Source organism: Miscanthus floridulus, chromosome 16 (genome assembly GCF_019320115.1).
Source record: "Miscanthus floridulus cultivar M001 chromosome 16, ASM1932011v1, whole genome shotgun sequence".
Taxonomy (NCBI): domain Eukaryota; kingdom Viridiplantae; phylum Streptophyta; class Magnoliopsida; order Poales; family Poaceae; genus Miscanthus; species Miscanthus floridulus.
In genome coordinates, this window is record NC_089595.1 from 114,242,367 (window position 1) to 114,254,735 (window position 12,369).

General features: G+C 48.0%; 1 protein-coding gene across 1 annotated transcript; it reads left to right on the top strand.

The window, feature by feature from the left end:
* The first annotated feature begins 3,680 nt into the window (after positions 1-3,680).
* LOC136510059 (protein CHUP1, chloroplastic-like) lies at positions 3,681-9,174 on the top strand. The gene is made up of 9 exons (XM_066504633.1): positions 3,681-3,972; positions 4,053-4,102; positions 4,982-5,977; positions 6,332-7,600; positions 7,745-7,876; positions 7,976-8,157; positions 8,312-8,423; positions 8,567-8,710; positions 8,804-9,174. The coding sequence occupies exons 1-9, from the start codon at positions 3,885-3,887 to the stop codon at positions 8,900-8,902; spliced, it is 3,072 nt and encodes a 1,023-aa protein (XP_066360730.1). The 5' UTR covers positions 3,681-3,884; the 3' UTR covers positions 8,903-9,174.
* The last annotated feature ends 3,195 nt before the right edge of the window (positions 9,175-12,369 follow it).

The window sequence follows — 12,369 nt, forward strand, 5'->3', positions numbered from 1 at the left end:
CACGGCCCGGCCTGATAAATTCATGGACCGACCCATTTGGTGTGTGGGGGTAAACATACCCTTGTTTTGTCCTAGGCTGTCTTCAATAGGAGACCCAAACCTAAAATGGGTCTTCAACAGAATATCTATAGCCTCCAACAGAGTATCTATATAGAAGACCTATTTTAGGTGTCAGGAGAGGTATAACTCAAATTCGAGTGTCCTCTCTCCTGGAGACCCATTTACAGAAAGGGTTCTCTTTTGAATCTTATTATTGGAGAAGACCAAAAATAGGTATTGAACTATTTACCTGTAGCGTTACCTAAACGTGGAATGAGTCTTGTATTTTGGGTAGCGGTTGTTGGAGACAGTCTACGGCTATCCAGCTCGACCCTAAATTTATGGATCTCCTCCCCGTCACGGATGAAGGTGGAGAAGTCGTTCCTATCCATCCCCCATCTGTTTGCCTCCTCCGCTGCTCTAAGGACGACGGCGGCCTGTATCCCCGCCGCCGCACCAACACCCGCAGCAGGCCTCCTCCCCAGGGCCACGGGCTCACGTAAACGCCGCTGCCCGTTTTTCAATGTAAGAAATAACACCATAGACAAATATTGCTCATGCATCCAAGGAAAGAAAAAACGTATGACATAGATGCACTACTACACAAAATCTTTTGCGAGGCGTTTTCAAATTGGACTCAGAGGCGGGAGGGCTAGCTACCCGCCTCGGTTATTCGTGGAAGGACAGCCGGCCCAGCAACCGCCTCGGCTAATACTTAACTGAGGCGGGCATTGTAAGAGAACTGCCTCGGTTAATGTCGATTAACTGAGACGGTTATCCTAACTCAATCGCCTCGGTTAATACATTAACCGAGGCGAGCGTGTTAGGTTGCCAGCCTCGGTTAATACATTAACGGAGGCAGTTGTTACAAGGCAATCGCCTCCAGAAATAGTGGCCCAATAGACAGCGCGTCTCGGCCTAATAGAGTTAGGGTTACAGTTTCATTCTCATTTTTCCATCTCTCTCAGCTCCTCCCTCCCTCACAGCACACGACAGTGGCGACGCAGCCGGCTCCTCACTTTCCCATGTTCATGCCAGCTCCTCCCTCCCTCTCTCTCTCTAGACGTGGCAGTGGCGGTGGCCAAGCACGCGGCCATGTCCGACAGCGGCAGCGGCGGCGGCGGCCTTGCGCGCCCACCCAGCGGCGGCGATAGGAGCCACGCACGCGGGGCCGGAGGAGGTGGCAACGGCCCTCGCGCTCCCGTGACCAGCAGAGGCAGCACCCCTTTCCTTGGAGCTCCTCCGGCGCGGATCGACCTTCCCCGGCGCGGATCCGACCTTCCCCAGTGTGGATCAACCTCCTCCGGCGCAGATCGACCTCGTCTGGCGTGGATTCGGAGAGGATCGACCTCCTCCGACGCGGATCCCTGCTCCTGCGTGCGGCACGACGGGCGACGGCGTGGCTAGATCCAGCTACTGGGTTGGAACGGGCTCTACGGCGGGCTCAGGAACTGGCTCGCCGGTGAGCTCCGGGATTTTTTTTATCGATTAACCGAGGCGGGTAGGGCAACCGCCTCCGTTATTCACGGATTAACCATGACCTTTGAACAGAGGCGGCTGCCTTTGCTCGCCTCGGATAATGAAAAACGTCCGCCTCGATTAAGTTTGCTATAGTAGTGATGCTAGGCCAGCCTGCTAGTTTTTGTTGGGCCTTTGCCCTAGGTCAATAGACGTACCTATTCACTATATTATCCAATATGATTAACCTGCAACCACACGTCCACAACACAAAGTCATCGTCGGAGATCGAGCCGTAGCTCGAGCGGTAAACGCTCCAGGTGGTGGAGCGGCCGGTCATGGTTTCGAGCTCTGCTCGACTCACGATTTCTACCGGGTGTTCCCCACATCATCTAACAGGTGCAGCCTCTCTCGTGTGGAGCCACGAAGGGATAGCGGCACGTCCGTCGTCTACGAAGCCTTGGATGGTTTCGGTGATCTCCTTAAGAACGCGATCTTCGAATATATGTGTAGTTATAGGGTACATTGGATGTGAGTGAGGTGTGCGTGTGTGTGGTTTTGGTGTGTGTCTATGAGAGGCGTTAAAAAACACACACACGCCGTCGTCAAAACCAGGCTTCGCCTACCCCTTCCTCCCTCTCTCAAGTCAGAAAACGAGCCTCTTTTCATTCTCTCTCGTGGCCTCATCTTCTTTCTTTTCTCAGACTGCCATGGCCACGGCGCTAAGCTCCTCCAATCCTGAGTCCTGACGGCCTGACCGTAGATGGAATTGAGCTTCTACTGGCGCTCCTCTGTTCATGCTAACTGCTTGCAGCACTCACTGCCAGGGACGTAGCCAGCGGTGGGGCCAGCCCCCTACCCATCCTGAGCACGTGGAGTTTTCTTAAGTCCTCCCTTAAAATTTTATACATACATGTATTAGGTAGGAGGGGCTAAGGTTAAGGCCTCGTTTGGCAGGACTTCTCCACCGGCTTCAGGAGCCGTTTTCTACCAAACGGGGTAAAGTAAAATAGCTTCACTTGTGAAGCCCCTAAAAACATGCTCTCACAGTGATTTTGGGTGGGATGGAACAAAAAAAAGTGGCTTCTCCCGACTTCTCCTCCATGCCCCTAAAAACATGCTCTCACAGGGAAGCCATTTTGCCAAAAGGTTTACCAAAACCGTTTCAACTCCACCGGCGGAACTGTTCGTGGAGCTGAAGCAAAAAAAAAAAAATGGCTTCATTAGTGAAGTGAAGCCCTGCCAAACAGGGCCTAAGAAAAGATAAAAAAACCTCAATTCTTTTGTTCAGCCCCTTCTAAATTTTTTTCTGGCTTCGTCACTGCTCACTGCCCCGGCAGAAAATGCGGCAACACGGCAGCCCGCCTGCTGGCCGCCCCGCCCATGGTGACCTCGGAGTTCCATCGTCGACTGGTCGGTACGGGATCCACGAAACGCTTTATTCCGGCCGGAACAGCCGGGATGACCGAAATCAACCGGAATCTTGGCCGGTACGGGATGCGACGTCTTCTATGCCGGTCCACACACTGGTACGAGGTGAGGTATTCCGGCCGGAACGGAATTTACAAGTCTGGTGAGAACAAAATGCACGGCCGCCAGGAGCTGCAGCGCGAGCGAGCGAGGCAGTACGTCCGTTGGTCGGCTCGCCCGCCACACACGTCGCGCATGCACGCGCGGCGCCCGGACACGTGCCGGCGCGGGCACGTCCCTCTCCGCGCCATTTCCCCGCTGCCACAAGAGACAGAGAGTGCCATCATCCCGATCGAGGCACCGCCGACCGGACTCCCTCAAAGCCGGCCACGCGGGCGCGAGCGGGAGAGCGGCTGCAGCAGCACGCGCACGGGCACGGACACGGCGGAGGCGAGCGCCCGGCATCGACGCGACGCTGCTGCTGTGAGCTTGATAAGTCCCCTCATTTTTCCTGTGATACCCAAGCACACCAGCCACCACCCATTCCCGTGCTTAGCAAATGGGCCTACTCGCTTCCAAGCCACAAATCTTTCGCTGTGCATCACGGCCGGGCCAAATCAGTAGCCACGAAGAGGCTCGCTTTCACCATCAGCGTATGAAAATTTTGTCAGCTACCAGACAGTTGGACACAGAGACATGAAAGGGACTCGTGTGGTACACGAGTTCGTTTTTTGCAAACGGATAAACACAGAGAAGGCAATTGCAGCCAGCCACATGTTTTTGTGGTGTATGCTCATCAGCTCTCGCAGGCAGGCAGCTGCTCCAATCCATCTCTGGGCTAAGATATGAAGAGAGTTTAGCCTGCTAGGCCATTCATACATGCTTTAACTCCACTTCACCATTTTTTGATGAGTAGAAGCTCCCCATCTCGGCCCTCATGCCGGTTGAGGCCGGCAGAGTGATGAGTGAACAGAGTCATGCTTGTGAGATTAGGCTTTGTCGTTGTAGCCTCTGTCGCAGCTTTAACTCTTCGGAGAGCTAACAGTGGGGGCAGGCACAACAAAGGTACCAATCTTGCTCTGCACTCTCTTCTATAGGTTTCTTCTGTTCATTTGAGTTCTTCATTCAAGCATCCTTGCTTTCAGACAATGGCCAAGCAAGGAAAAGGGAGGATAAGGCTCGCAGTTCTGAACATGTACGTATGTCTTATATCAGTTAAAGTTTGCTAAAAGAAAATTATGTTGTATTGCTACAGTTCCCACGTTAGGTAATAGCTCAAATGAATCCAAGCCATTGATTTTTTTTATAAATTAGTTAAATAAATAAAAATAATTTAAGAAAATTGAAAAATATTCTCATATATCCCATAATCACTGGAGAATAAAAAAGTAGGCAGGCCCTTCCTTCTTTGTTTGTGCGCGCCAACTGGTGCAGCAACTCATGGGCGCTGGAAGCGCGGTCTAGCGGCCTGATGTCCCTCGTGTAAACGTCGTCCGTGCAGAAAAAAAAGAGTGATTTTTTTTTAACTGGCCGGGTGCAACATGTAACGTTAATTAAGAAAAATCGTTATCAATAAGTACAAAACATGCTACGTGTGCCATTAAAAAATATTTTAGATGCATAAGAAAAATTGGTAACAGTTGGAAAAAATCACGCACATGAATAAAAAAAATTCTAAGCATAAGTCAAACACGCTAGCAAATAGGAGAGGTACACGTTCCTGTGCATCAAGTATATATATTAAAAAAGTGAGCTAACGTGACAATGCTTGCTAATAAGGAGGCATTACGTGTAAAAAAAGCTTACACGCCAGAAACATATTACCAAATAAAAAGATTTACCACGATCACACATGCATCAATTATACTTAAAAAGATTTTTATATGTAAAACTTTCCTTATTATCCTATTTTCTAAAATTAATTAATAAATAAATATATATTTCACATATTACATCTTAGGAAGTAATAGACGATTCTAACCATCTAATCTAATTAAATGAAGGGCTCACAGTCATTTGAGTGTATCATAGCAAAGTTCCTATGTCATACTGATCTCTATAACTGCTGTTACAGGGGGAGCAACATGAAGAGGAGCGAGAGAAAGAAGAAGAGAAGGAAGAGGTTAAAACAATCAGTGGCATAGTTAACTCTGCTCGTTCACTAGACGATGACGATGACGATATGCTTTCCGAGATTGAGAGCCTCCTGTCAGGAGACATTGACATCCCTATACCACGTGATCGGTTTGATGTCAATGGACGGTCACGGTACAATGCTTACATGGCTAACGAGGCCTCTGAGATAGAGAGACTGCACAACCTGGTGAGGGAGATGGAAAAGAGGGAGGCGAAGCTTGAGGGCGAGCTTACTTACATGGCTAACAAGGCCTCTGAGATAGAGAGACTACGTAGCCTGGTGAGGGAGATGGAAGAGAGGGAGGCGAAGCTTGAGGACAAGCTTGCTTACATGGCTAACGAGGCCTCTGAGACAGAGAGACTGCGCAGCTTGGTGAGGGAGATGGAAGAGAGGGAGGCGAAGCTTGAGGGTGAGCTGCTGGAGTACTATGGAATGAAGGAAATGGAGACTGACGTCATTGAGCTGCAAAAGCAGCTCAAGATCAAGACAGTGGAGATCAATATGCTCAATGACACCATAAACTCACTGCAGGAGGAGCGAAAGAACAAGACAGTGGAGATCAACATGCTCAGCGACACCATAAACTCACTGCAGGAGGAGCGGAAGAAGCTACAAGATGACGTTGCACGTGGAGAAGTTGCCAAGAAAGAGCTCGAAGTGGATAGGAGCAAGATCAAGGAGCTGCAACGGCAGATACAGCTAGAAGCAGGCCAGACGAAAGGTCAGTTAATGCTGCTCAAACAGCAGGTCATCGGATTGAAGGCCAAGGAGGAAGAGACGGCAAAAAAGGAAGCCGAGGTTGAGCGAAAGCTAAAGAAGCTCAAGGAGTTGGAAGTGGAGGTACTTGAGCTAAGGAGGAAGAACAAGGAGTTGTTGTATGAGAAGAGAGATCTCATTGTGAAATTGGATGTAGCTGAAGGGAAAATAACTGAGGTATCTTAGTACTATTAGTCTCTGCAAGTTGCCTTTCTCATAAAATAATACAAATCTCATGAAGATAACCGCAAAAGTTGTAACTTCCTCTTATGCATGGTTATCATTATGCAAGATATTACAAAGCCTACCATTAACAAATTTTTAGACCAGTACAATGAAAATTCAGTTACCTAAAGTACTTACTAAAGCATGGTTTAAGAGGTAGCATTACATTTAACAACTACATTAGAATTTAAGATTCTCTAAGAGGCAAGAATGCACCTAGTGATTTCTGCAAAGTATTCATATAGTTTTGATACTTTGAGAAGCAGGAGCATGTGCTAATGGCATGCCCTACCATTTATCATGTAGAGTGATGTAGTTGCCAATGCAAGAGAAGAGATAAACAAGCTAAGGCATACAAATGAGGACCTCACAAAGCAAGTGGAAGGCCTACAGATGAACAGGTTTAGTGAAGTAGAGGAGTTGGTATACCTACGCTGGGTCAATGCCTGTCTGAGATTCGAGCTCCGCAACTATCAGACTCCATCAGGGAAGGTGTCTGCACGTGATCTTAACAAGACACTGAGCCCCAAATCACAGGAGAGGGCCAAACAACTTATGTTGGAGTACGCAGGATCTGAACGGGGTCACGGTGACACAGACCTTGAGAGCGTTTCTTCAATGCCTTCTTCACCTGGAAGTGAAGACTTTGACAACATTTCAATTGACAGTTCTTCCAGCAGATACAGCTTCCTAAGCAAAAGGTCTAATCTGATGCAAAAAATCAAAAAGTGGGGAAGGAGCAAGGATGATAGTAGTAGTTTAGCCTCCCCAATTGGTGGTTCTCCACTGAGGAAACCAAAGGGCCCCCTGGAAGCTCTCATGCTAAAAAATGCTGGAGATGGTACAACCATAACAACATATGGAAAGAGGGATCCCAATGATGCCTTGGACGATGAAAATGTCGCATCCTCATTCCAATTGATGTCCAAGACAGTCGAAGGTTTTGCTGATGAGAAGTATCCCGCTTACAAAGATAGGCACAAACTTGCAACTGAACGGGAAAAGACGATAAAAGAGAAGGCTGGACAAGCAAGAGCACAAAGGTTTGGCGGTGGACACAGTTCAGCTCTTATTTCCTCTCCTAAAGGTGCACTCCCTCCGAAACTTGCTCAAATCAAGGAGAGATCCCCTACAGCTAATGCTGAATCCAGTGAGCAATCTAGTGACAACCAAAACAACACCCTGGTGGTGAGCCAGATGAAGCTTGCCAACATTGAGAAGAGAGCAACAAGAGTTCCCAGACCACCTCCCCCTCGATCAACCATTGCTTCAGGGGCTACCAATACTGCAAGTGGAGTACAAACGCCACGTGCACCAGGTGCACCTCCTCCTCCACCACCTCCAGGGAAAGCTGGTGGCCCACCGCCACCACCACCACCTCCAGGTGCTCTACCAAGGAACCTTGGTGGGGGTGACAAGGTACACCGTGCACCGGAGATTGTGGAGTTCTATCAAAGTCTCATGAAGCGTGAAGCAAAAAAAGAGACATCTTTAGGATCAATGTCATCCAATGTTTCTGATGCCAGGAGTAACATGATTGGAGAGATTGAGAACAGATCGACATTCCTCTTAGCTGTAAGTATTTTCTGTTGGCACCACCTTGCACAAGAATCCTGCCAAATTTATGAGTTCCGCTATTAATGCATAATTATAACTAGTAATCAAATTTAACAATAATAAAAAGTTACAAATGTTTTATAAAAACATGGAATGCTTCAGGTAAAAGCTGATGTGGAGACACAAGGAGAATTTGTTGAGTCTCTAGCAAATGAGGTCCGAGCAGCAAGTTTTGTAAATATTGATGATGTTGTTACATTTGTAAATTGGTTGGATGAGGAGTTATCTTTCTTGGTAAGCGCATGCCCTTCATACAACACCTTTGCTATAAAGTACCAGTTATTGTACTTATGACACATGTTCTAATACTAAAGAGGATCAACAACATTTTAGGTTGATGAGCGAGCAGTGCTAAAGCATTTTGATTGGCCAGAGAGCAAAACAGATGCAATAAGAGAAGCAGCTTTTGAGTACCAGGATCTGATAAAGTTACAGAACAAGGTTTCATCCTTTACCGATGATCCACAACTTGCATGTGAAGAAGCTCTCAAGAAGATGTATTCTTTGCTTGAAAAGTAAGTGTCTCGTTAGACCTAGTATTCTCTCTAACATAGTCCTTCAGAGTGAAACAACAATATTTTTGCCTGGTTTAAGATATGTACGTGATGAACATAATTTTACCCAAAGTGATGGTTTCATTGTACTAACTATTGTCAATACTTATGCCAGAGTGGAGCAGAGTGTCTATGCACTACTCCGTACAAGAGACATGGCCGTCTCACGCTACAAGGAGTATGGGATCCCATTTGACTGGCTGTCTGATTCTGGAGTAGTTGGGAAGGTGTGCATCTCTAGCATACACTCCAATTTTGCCAACCTTTTGTTAAAGAAAACATGCATCTTAAATTCCTTATGAAGGCAGGTACGCTTTTACTCAGTATGCACCTACATGAACTCAATATTTTTATTTGCATGTTGGAATAGATCAAATTGGCATCTGTTCAGCTTGCGAACAAGTATATGAAGAGGGTTGCCTCAGAACTTGATGGATTGGAAGGCACTGAGAAAGAGCCCAATAGAGAGTTTTTGCTTCTCCAGGGTGTGAGGTTCGCTTTCCGGGTTCATCAGGTAAAATCCTCTTACCAATATATTCAAAACCTAGGTACTTTACAGGTGACTTGAAGATTTCGAATCAGTAACTTATTCCTCTACCTTTTGCAGTTTGCTGGGGGCTTCGATGCAGAAAGCATGAAAGCTTTTGAAGAGCTAAGAAGCAAGATGACCACACAGACATCTGCTCCACAGATATCTGAAGGCTGAAGCGTGAGTTAAACACAGGATTCAACACCTGTCTGGTCTTACTTGATGGAGACTGATTTTTAGTTGTGTAGCTTAAGTGTACAAAAGAGAAGTTTAAATTCCGCGGTGTAAGAGAATGTACAAGTTATCAGGTTCTGTGTATACGTATAACAGTTTTGCATAGTTGTGTAGCTTAAGTTATTAGCAAGTTGTATATGCTATACCTATATCTTTTCATTTTAAAGGTTGTAACTGTAAACAGGCAGTTCCAGAAAAGATGCATAGTTTTGCAAGTGCTTTTTTCAAGCTGGGCATGGTTTTGCTACTACGTACTAATAAAATGTCAAAAGCGTCCATTCTGCTAGTCTGATATCCCATGGAGATAATTCCTGCAGATGAACCTTGCTGACTTTGTTGCAGAAAAAAAAACAACAAAAAATTGCTACCTCACTGCATCCGATATTTTGAAGAAATTGACCCGCTACCAGTTAGCGCCCACACACTGACACACATACAATGCTAGAATAGCAGATTTGACTTGAAGAATCATATATCAAGACAAAAATCCACCTGGACGGAGAAGGTCGAGGTTGCAGGCTTGCGGCGGCGAGCTCCGCCTGAACGTGGAAGTGGAACCGAACACTTCCAGTGGTTGGGTGCGGCGAGCTTGCCGCCTACTAGTCGCCGGGGGCCGGGTATAGTTGGCCAAACGGGCCGCCCGGCACAGCCTAGCACGGGCACAGCCAGGCATGGTAGACTAGCTGTGCCGTGCCTGTTAGTGCCGCCGTGTCGAGGTGTCGGCCCAGGCAACGACAGTATCAGGTCTTATCCGTGCCGTGCCGTGTCACTGGACACGGTGGCCCAGTAGCGCTCGTGCCGGCACTGGCACTATAAGTGCCCAACGCCTTAAACTGATCAGAATATCAGGGACAATAACTTCATCATCTCAATCTTAAGTTACAAGTTCAGAGAACTTATTAAAGACTCAAAGTTACATGTTCACAGAGAATTGATAGTAACTTGATCACTGAAACGCATAGATCACATAATCACACAAACACAAGAAGAGAACAAACACGAGGCATGGATCCGGCGAGCACAGACGACGAGGGACGGATCCGGCGAGGAAACCGAAGGATCCAGCGAGGTCGACGATGGATTCGGCGAGGACGAAGCGAGATCAAGGGTTAGGGTTAGGGATTGAGCAAGGGTTAGGGTTAGGGATTGTGACAGTGCCGGCCAGCGGTGGCTCCAGAGGCCACCGGAGAGCGAGAAGAAGAGAGGAAGTTGGAGGCGAGAGAGGAGAGCGAGTCGCCGACTCGCCGAGAGGGAGAGCAAATGAATTAGGGCGACAGAGCGAGATGCGGCCGACCCGTCGGGATGGGTTTTTATACCTCCTATTCCAACGGCCGGATCCAATGGTCCGATGGGAGCGAGGCCAGAGATCCGACGGATCCGGCAAGGTCGACGACGGATCCAGCGAGGACGAAGCGAGATCAAGGGTTAGGGTTAGGGTTAGGGTTAGGGATTGAGCAAGGGTTAGGGTTAGGGATTGTGCCAGTGCCGGCCAGCAGTGGCTCCAGAGGCCACCGGAGAGCGAGAAGAAGAGAGGAAGTCGGAGGCGAGAGAGGAGAGCGAGTCGCCGACTCGCCGAGAGAGGAGAGCGAGGCGAGAGAGGGGTGGGCGAGATGGTGCTGCGGGGGAGAGCCGAGAGCGAGGCGAGAGAGACAGAAAGTGAGAGCAAATGAATTAGGCCAACGGAGCGAGACGCGGCCGGCTGGCCGGGACGCGTGGTTTTATACCCCCTATTCCAACGGACGAATCCAACGGTCCGATGGGAGCGAGGCCGGCGATCCAACGGTGCCGAGCTGTGCCGCTGTCGGGCCGGCCCATATAGCGTGCCGTGCCCGGGCCGGCACTACGGGCCAGAATGGCAGCCTAGGCACGGCACTAAGGTCGGGCCGTGTCAGGCACTGGCACGAAGGCTGCCGGGCCGGGCCGTTCCTGGGTCGTGCTAATTAGTGCCGTGCTTGGGCCGGCCCGTAGTGCCCGGGCCAAATGGCCAACTATAGGGCCGGGCCGGGGCTGGGGCAGAGGGGCCCGCCTCTGGTCTGGCTTCAGCGCCTCCGAGCGCAGTGGCAATGTCCCCGTCGCGTAGGTGGAAGAACCCGCCGCGTGGGTTTCGGTTCCAGCTGCGGCCGCTTGCCGGGGAATCCAAGCGGGAGAGGAGGTCGCCGTTGAATCGTGATTATTTTTTTTAGCACAAAGTGAATCGTGATTACTTGGGCCCTATCTCATTGACGTGTATGAGAACGAATCTATTATCAAGCCCATGAAGCCTAACCAGGATCCAGTCCACCGGATGCCTAGGTCTATGAAACCTCATGTTAATTTTTTTTCGTCATGTGTCAGTGTCACCAAGAATCCTATCGATCTAATGATCAACCATTGTGATCAGGAGCCATCAACATCTGTCAGATTACGTAATTGATCGAGGTCCTCATCTTCTCTCTCATTATTGCCTTTCATTATTTTGATGACTGCTGCAGCATTAAGCCATTAACGGTGTACGTAGTACTTAATTATGCGTACGTGCGGGTGCATGTGCACGACCGGACCGGCTGACCTATTCGTGCGCGCGCCGTTTGGTTCCTTCACTTGTGCGCCCATGCCCATGTGCCTTCATGCTTCCAGCCTACACTTCGTGCATCATGCACACGCCCAAGTACGTAACAGCAGCGCAGTGCAGTTCAGTTCAGTCAGGCAACTTCAAACGCTCTGTTCGTTTCAGCTTATCATCCAGAATCAGTCCTACTTTGCAGCCATGGAATAATGTTTTTCTCTCGCAACAAATTAGCCCTACAAATCAACCGCAGCCATAATAAGTCCTGCCGAACAGCCCCAAAGTCTTTGAGTTTGACTACTGTAATTTCGGAACGGTTCTATACAGTAGTATGTGTGTCTTTTTCATTATATAATATGTATATGTATTTCGCAATGGTTATACGCACATACTACTATAAAGTAACCCACTAATTTTACATCTAAGTTGTTACCCACTTTTGGGACTATATAGGAATGAAGGATAATTGCGTATTCGAAAAAGATACTGGCAATATGTTTTTAGATTACCCACATCTACTATTACTGAAAAATAATATAAAGTAAATACTTTAATTTGTATCTAAAATTACTCATGTCATATTATCATGAATCGATAAACTAATTAATCACCTACATGGGCATTTACAAGTAAATATCATCAAGTGATCAGCTAATTAATCACCATATAATAATGTTTGGCTACATCTACATAGTACTTACACAAAGTCTCAAGAGCAGTCGAACCTGATGATCTGTACAGTTACTGCTAGAGAGTAGAGATTAAGATTTAGCTGTAGCCTTGATCTCTTTTCTTTCCATGAATGGGCAACCTGCCTATCTAGGATTCTAGCTGTACCTTTCTTTGTTGGAAAAAGCCCTAATAG

Bases quoted from the DNA above. Each gene is read 5' to 3' on its own strand.
- LOC136510059 (XM_066504633.1), top strand. From the start codon at position 3,885: ATGCTTGTGAGATTAGGCTTTGTCGTTGTAGCCTCTGTCGCAGCTTTA. The intron at 5,978-6,331 runs GTATCTTAGTAC...TTTATCATGTAG, and splicing joins CTGAAGGGAAAATAACTGAG to AGTGATGTAGTTGCCAATGC. The intron at 8,424-8,566 runs GTGTGCATCTCT...ATGTTGGAATAG, and splicing joins ATTCTGGAGTAGTTGGGAAG to ATCAAATTGGCATCTGTTCA.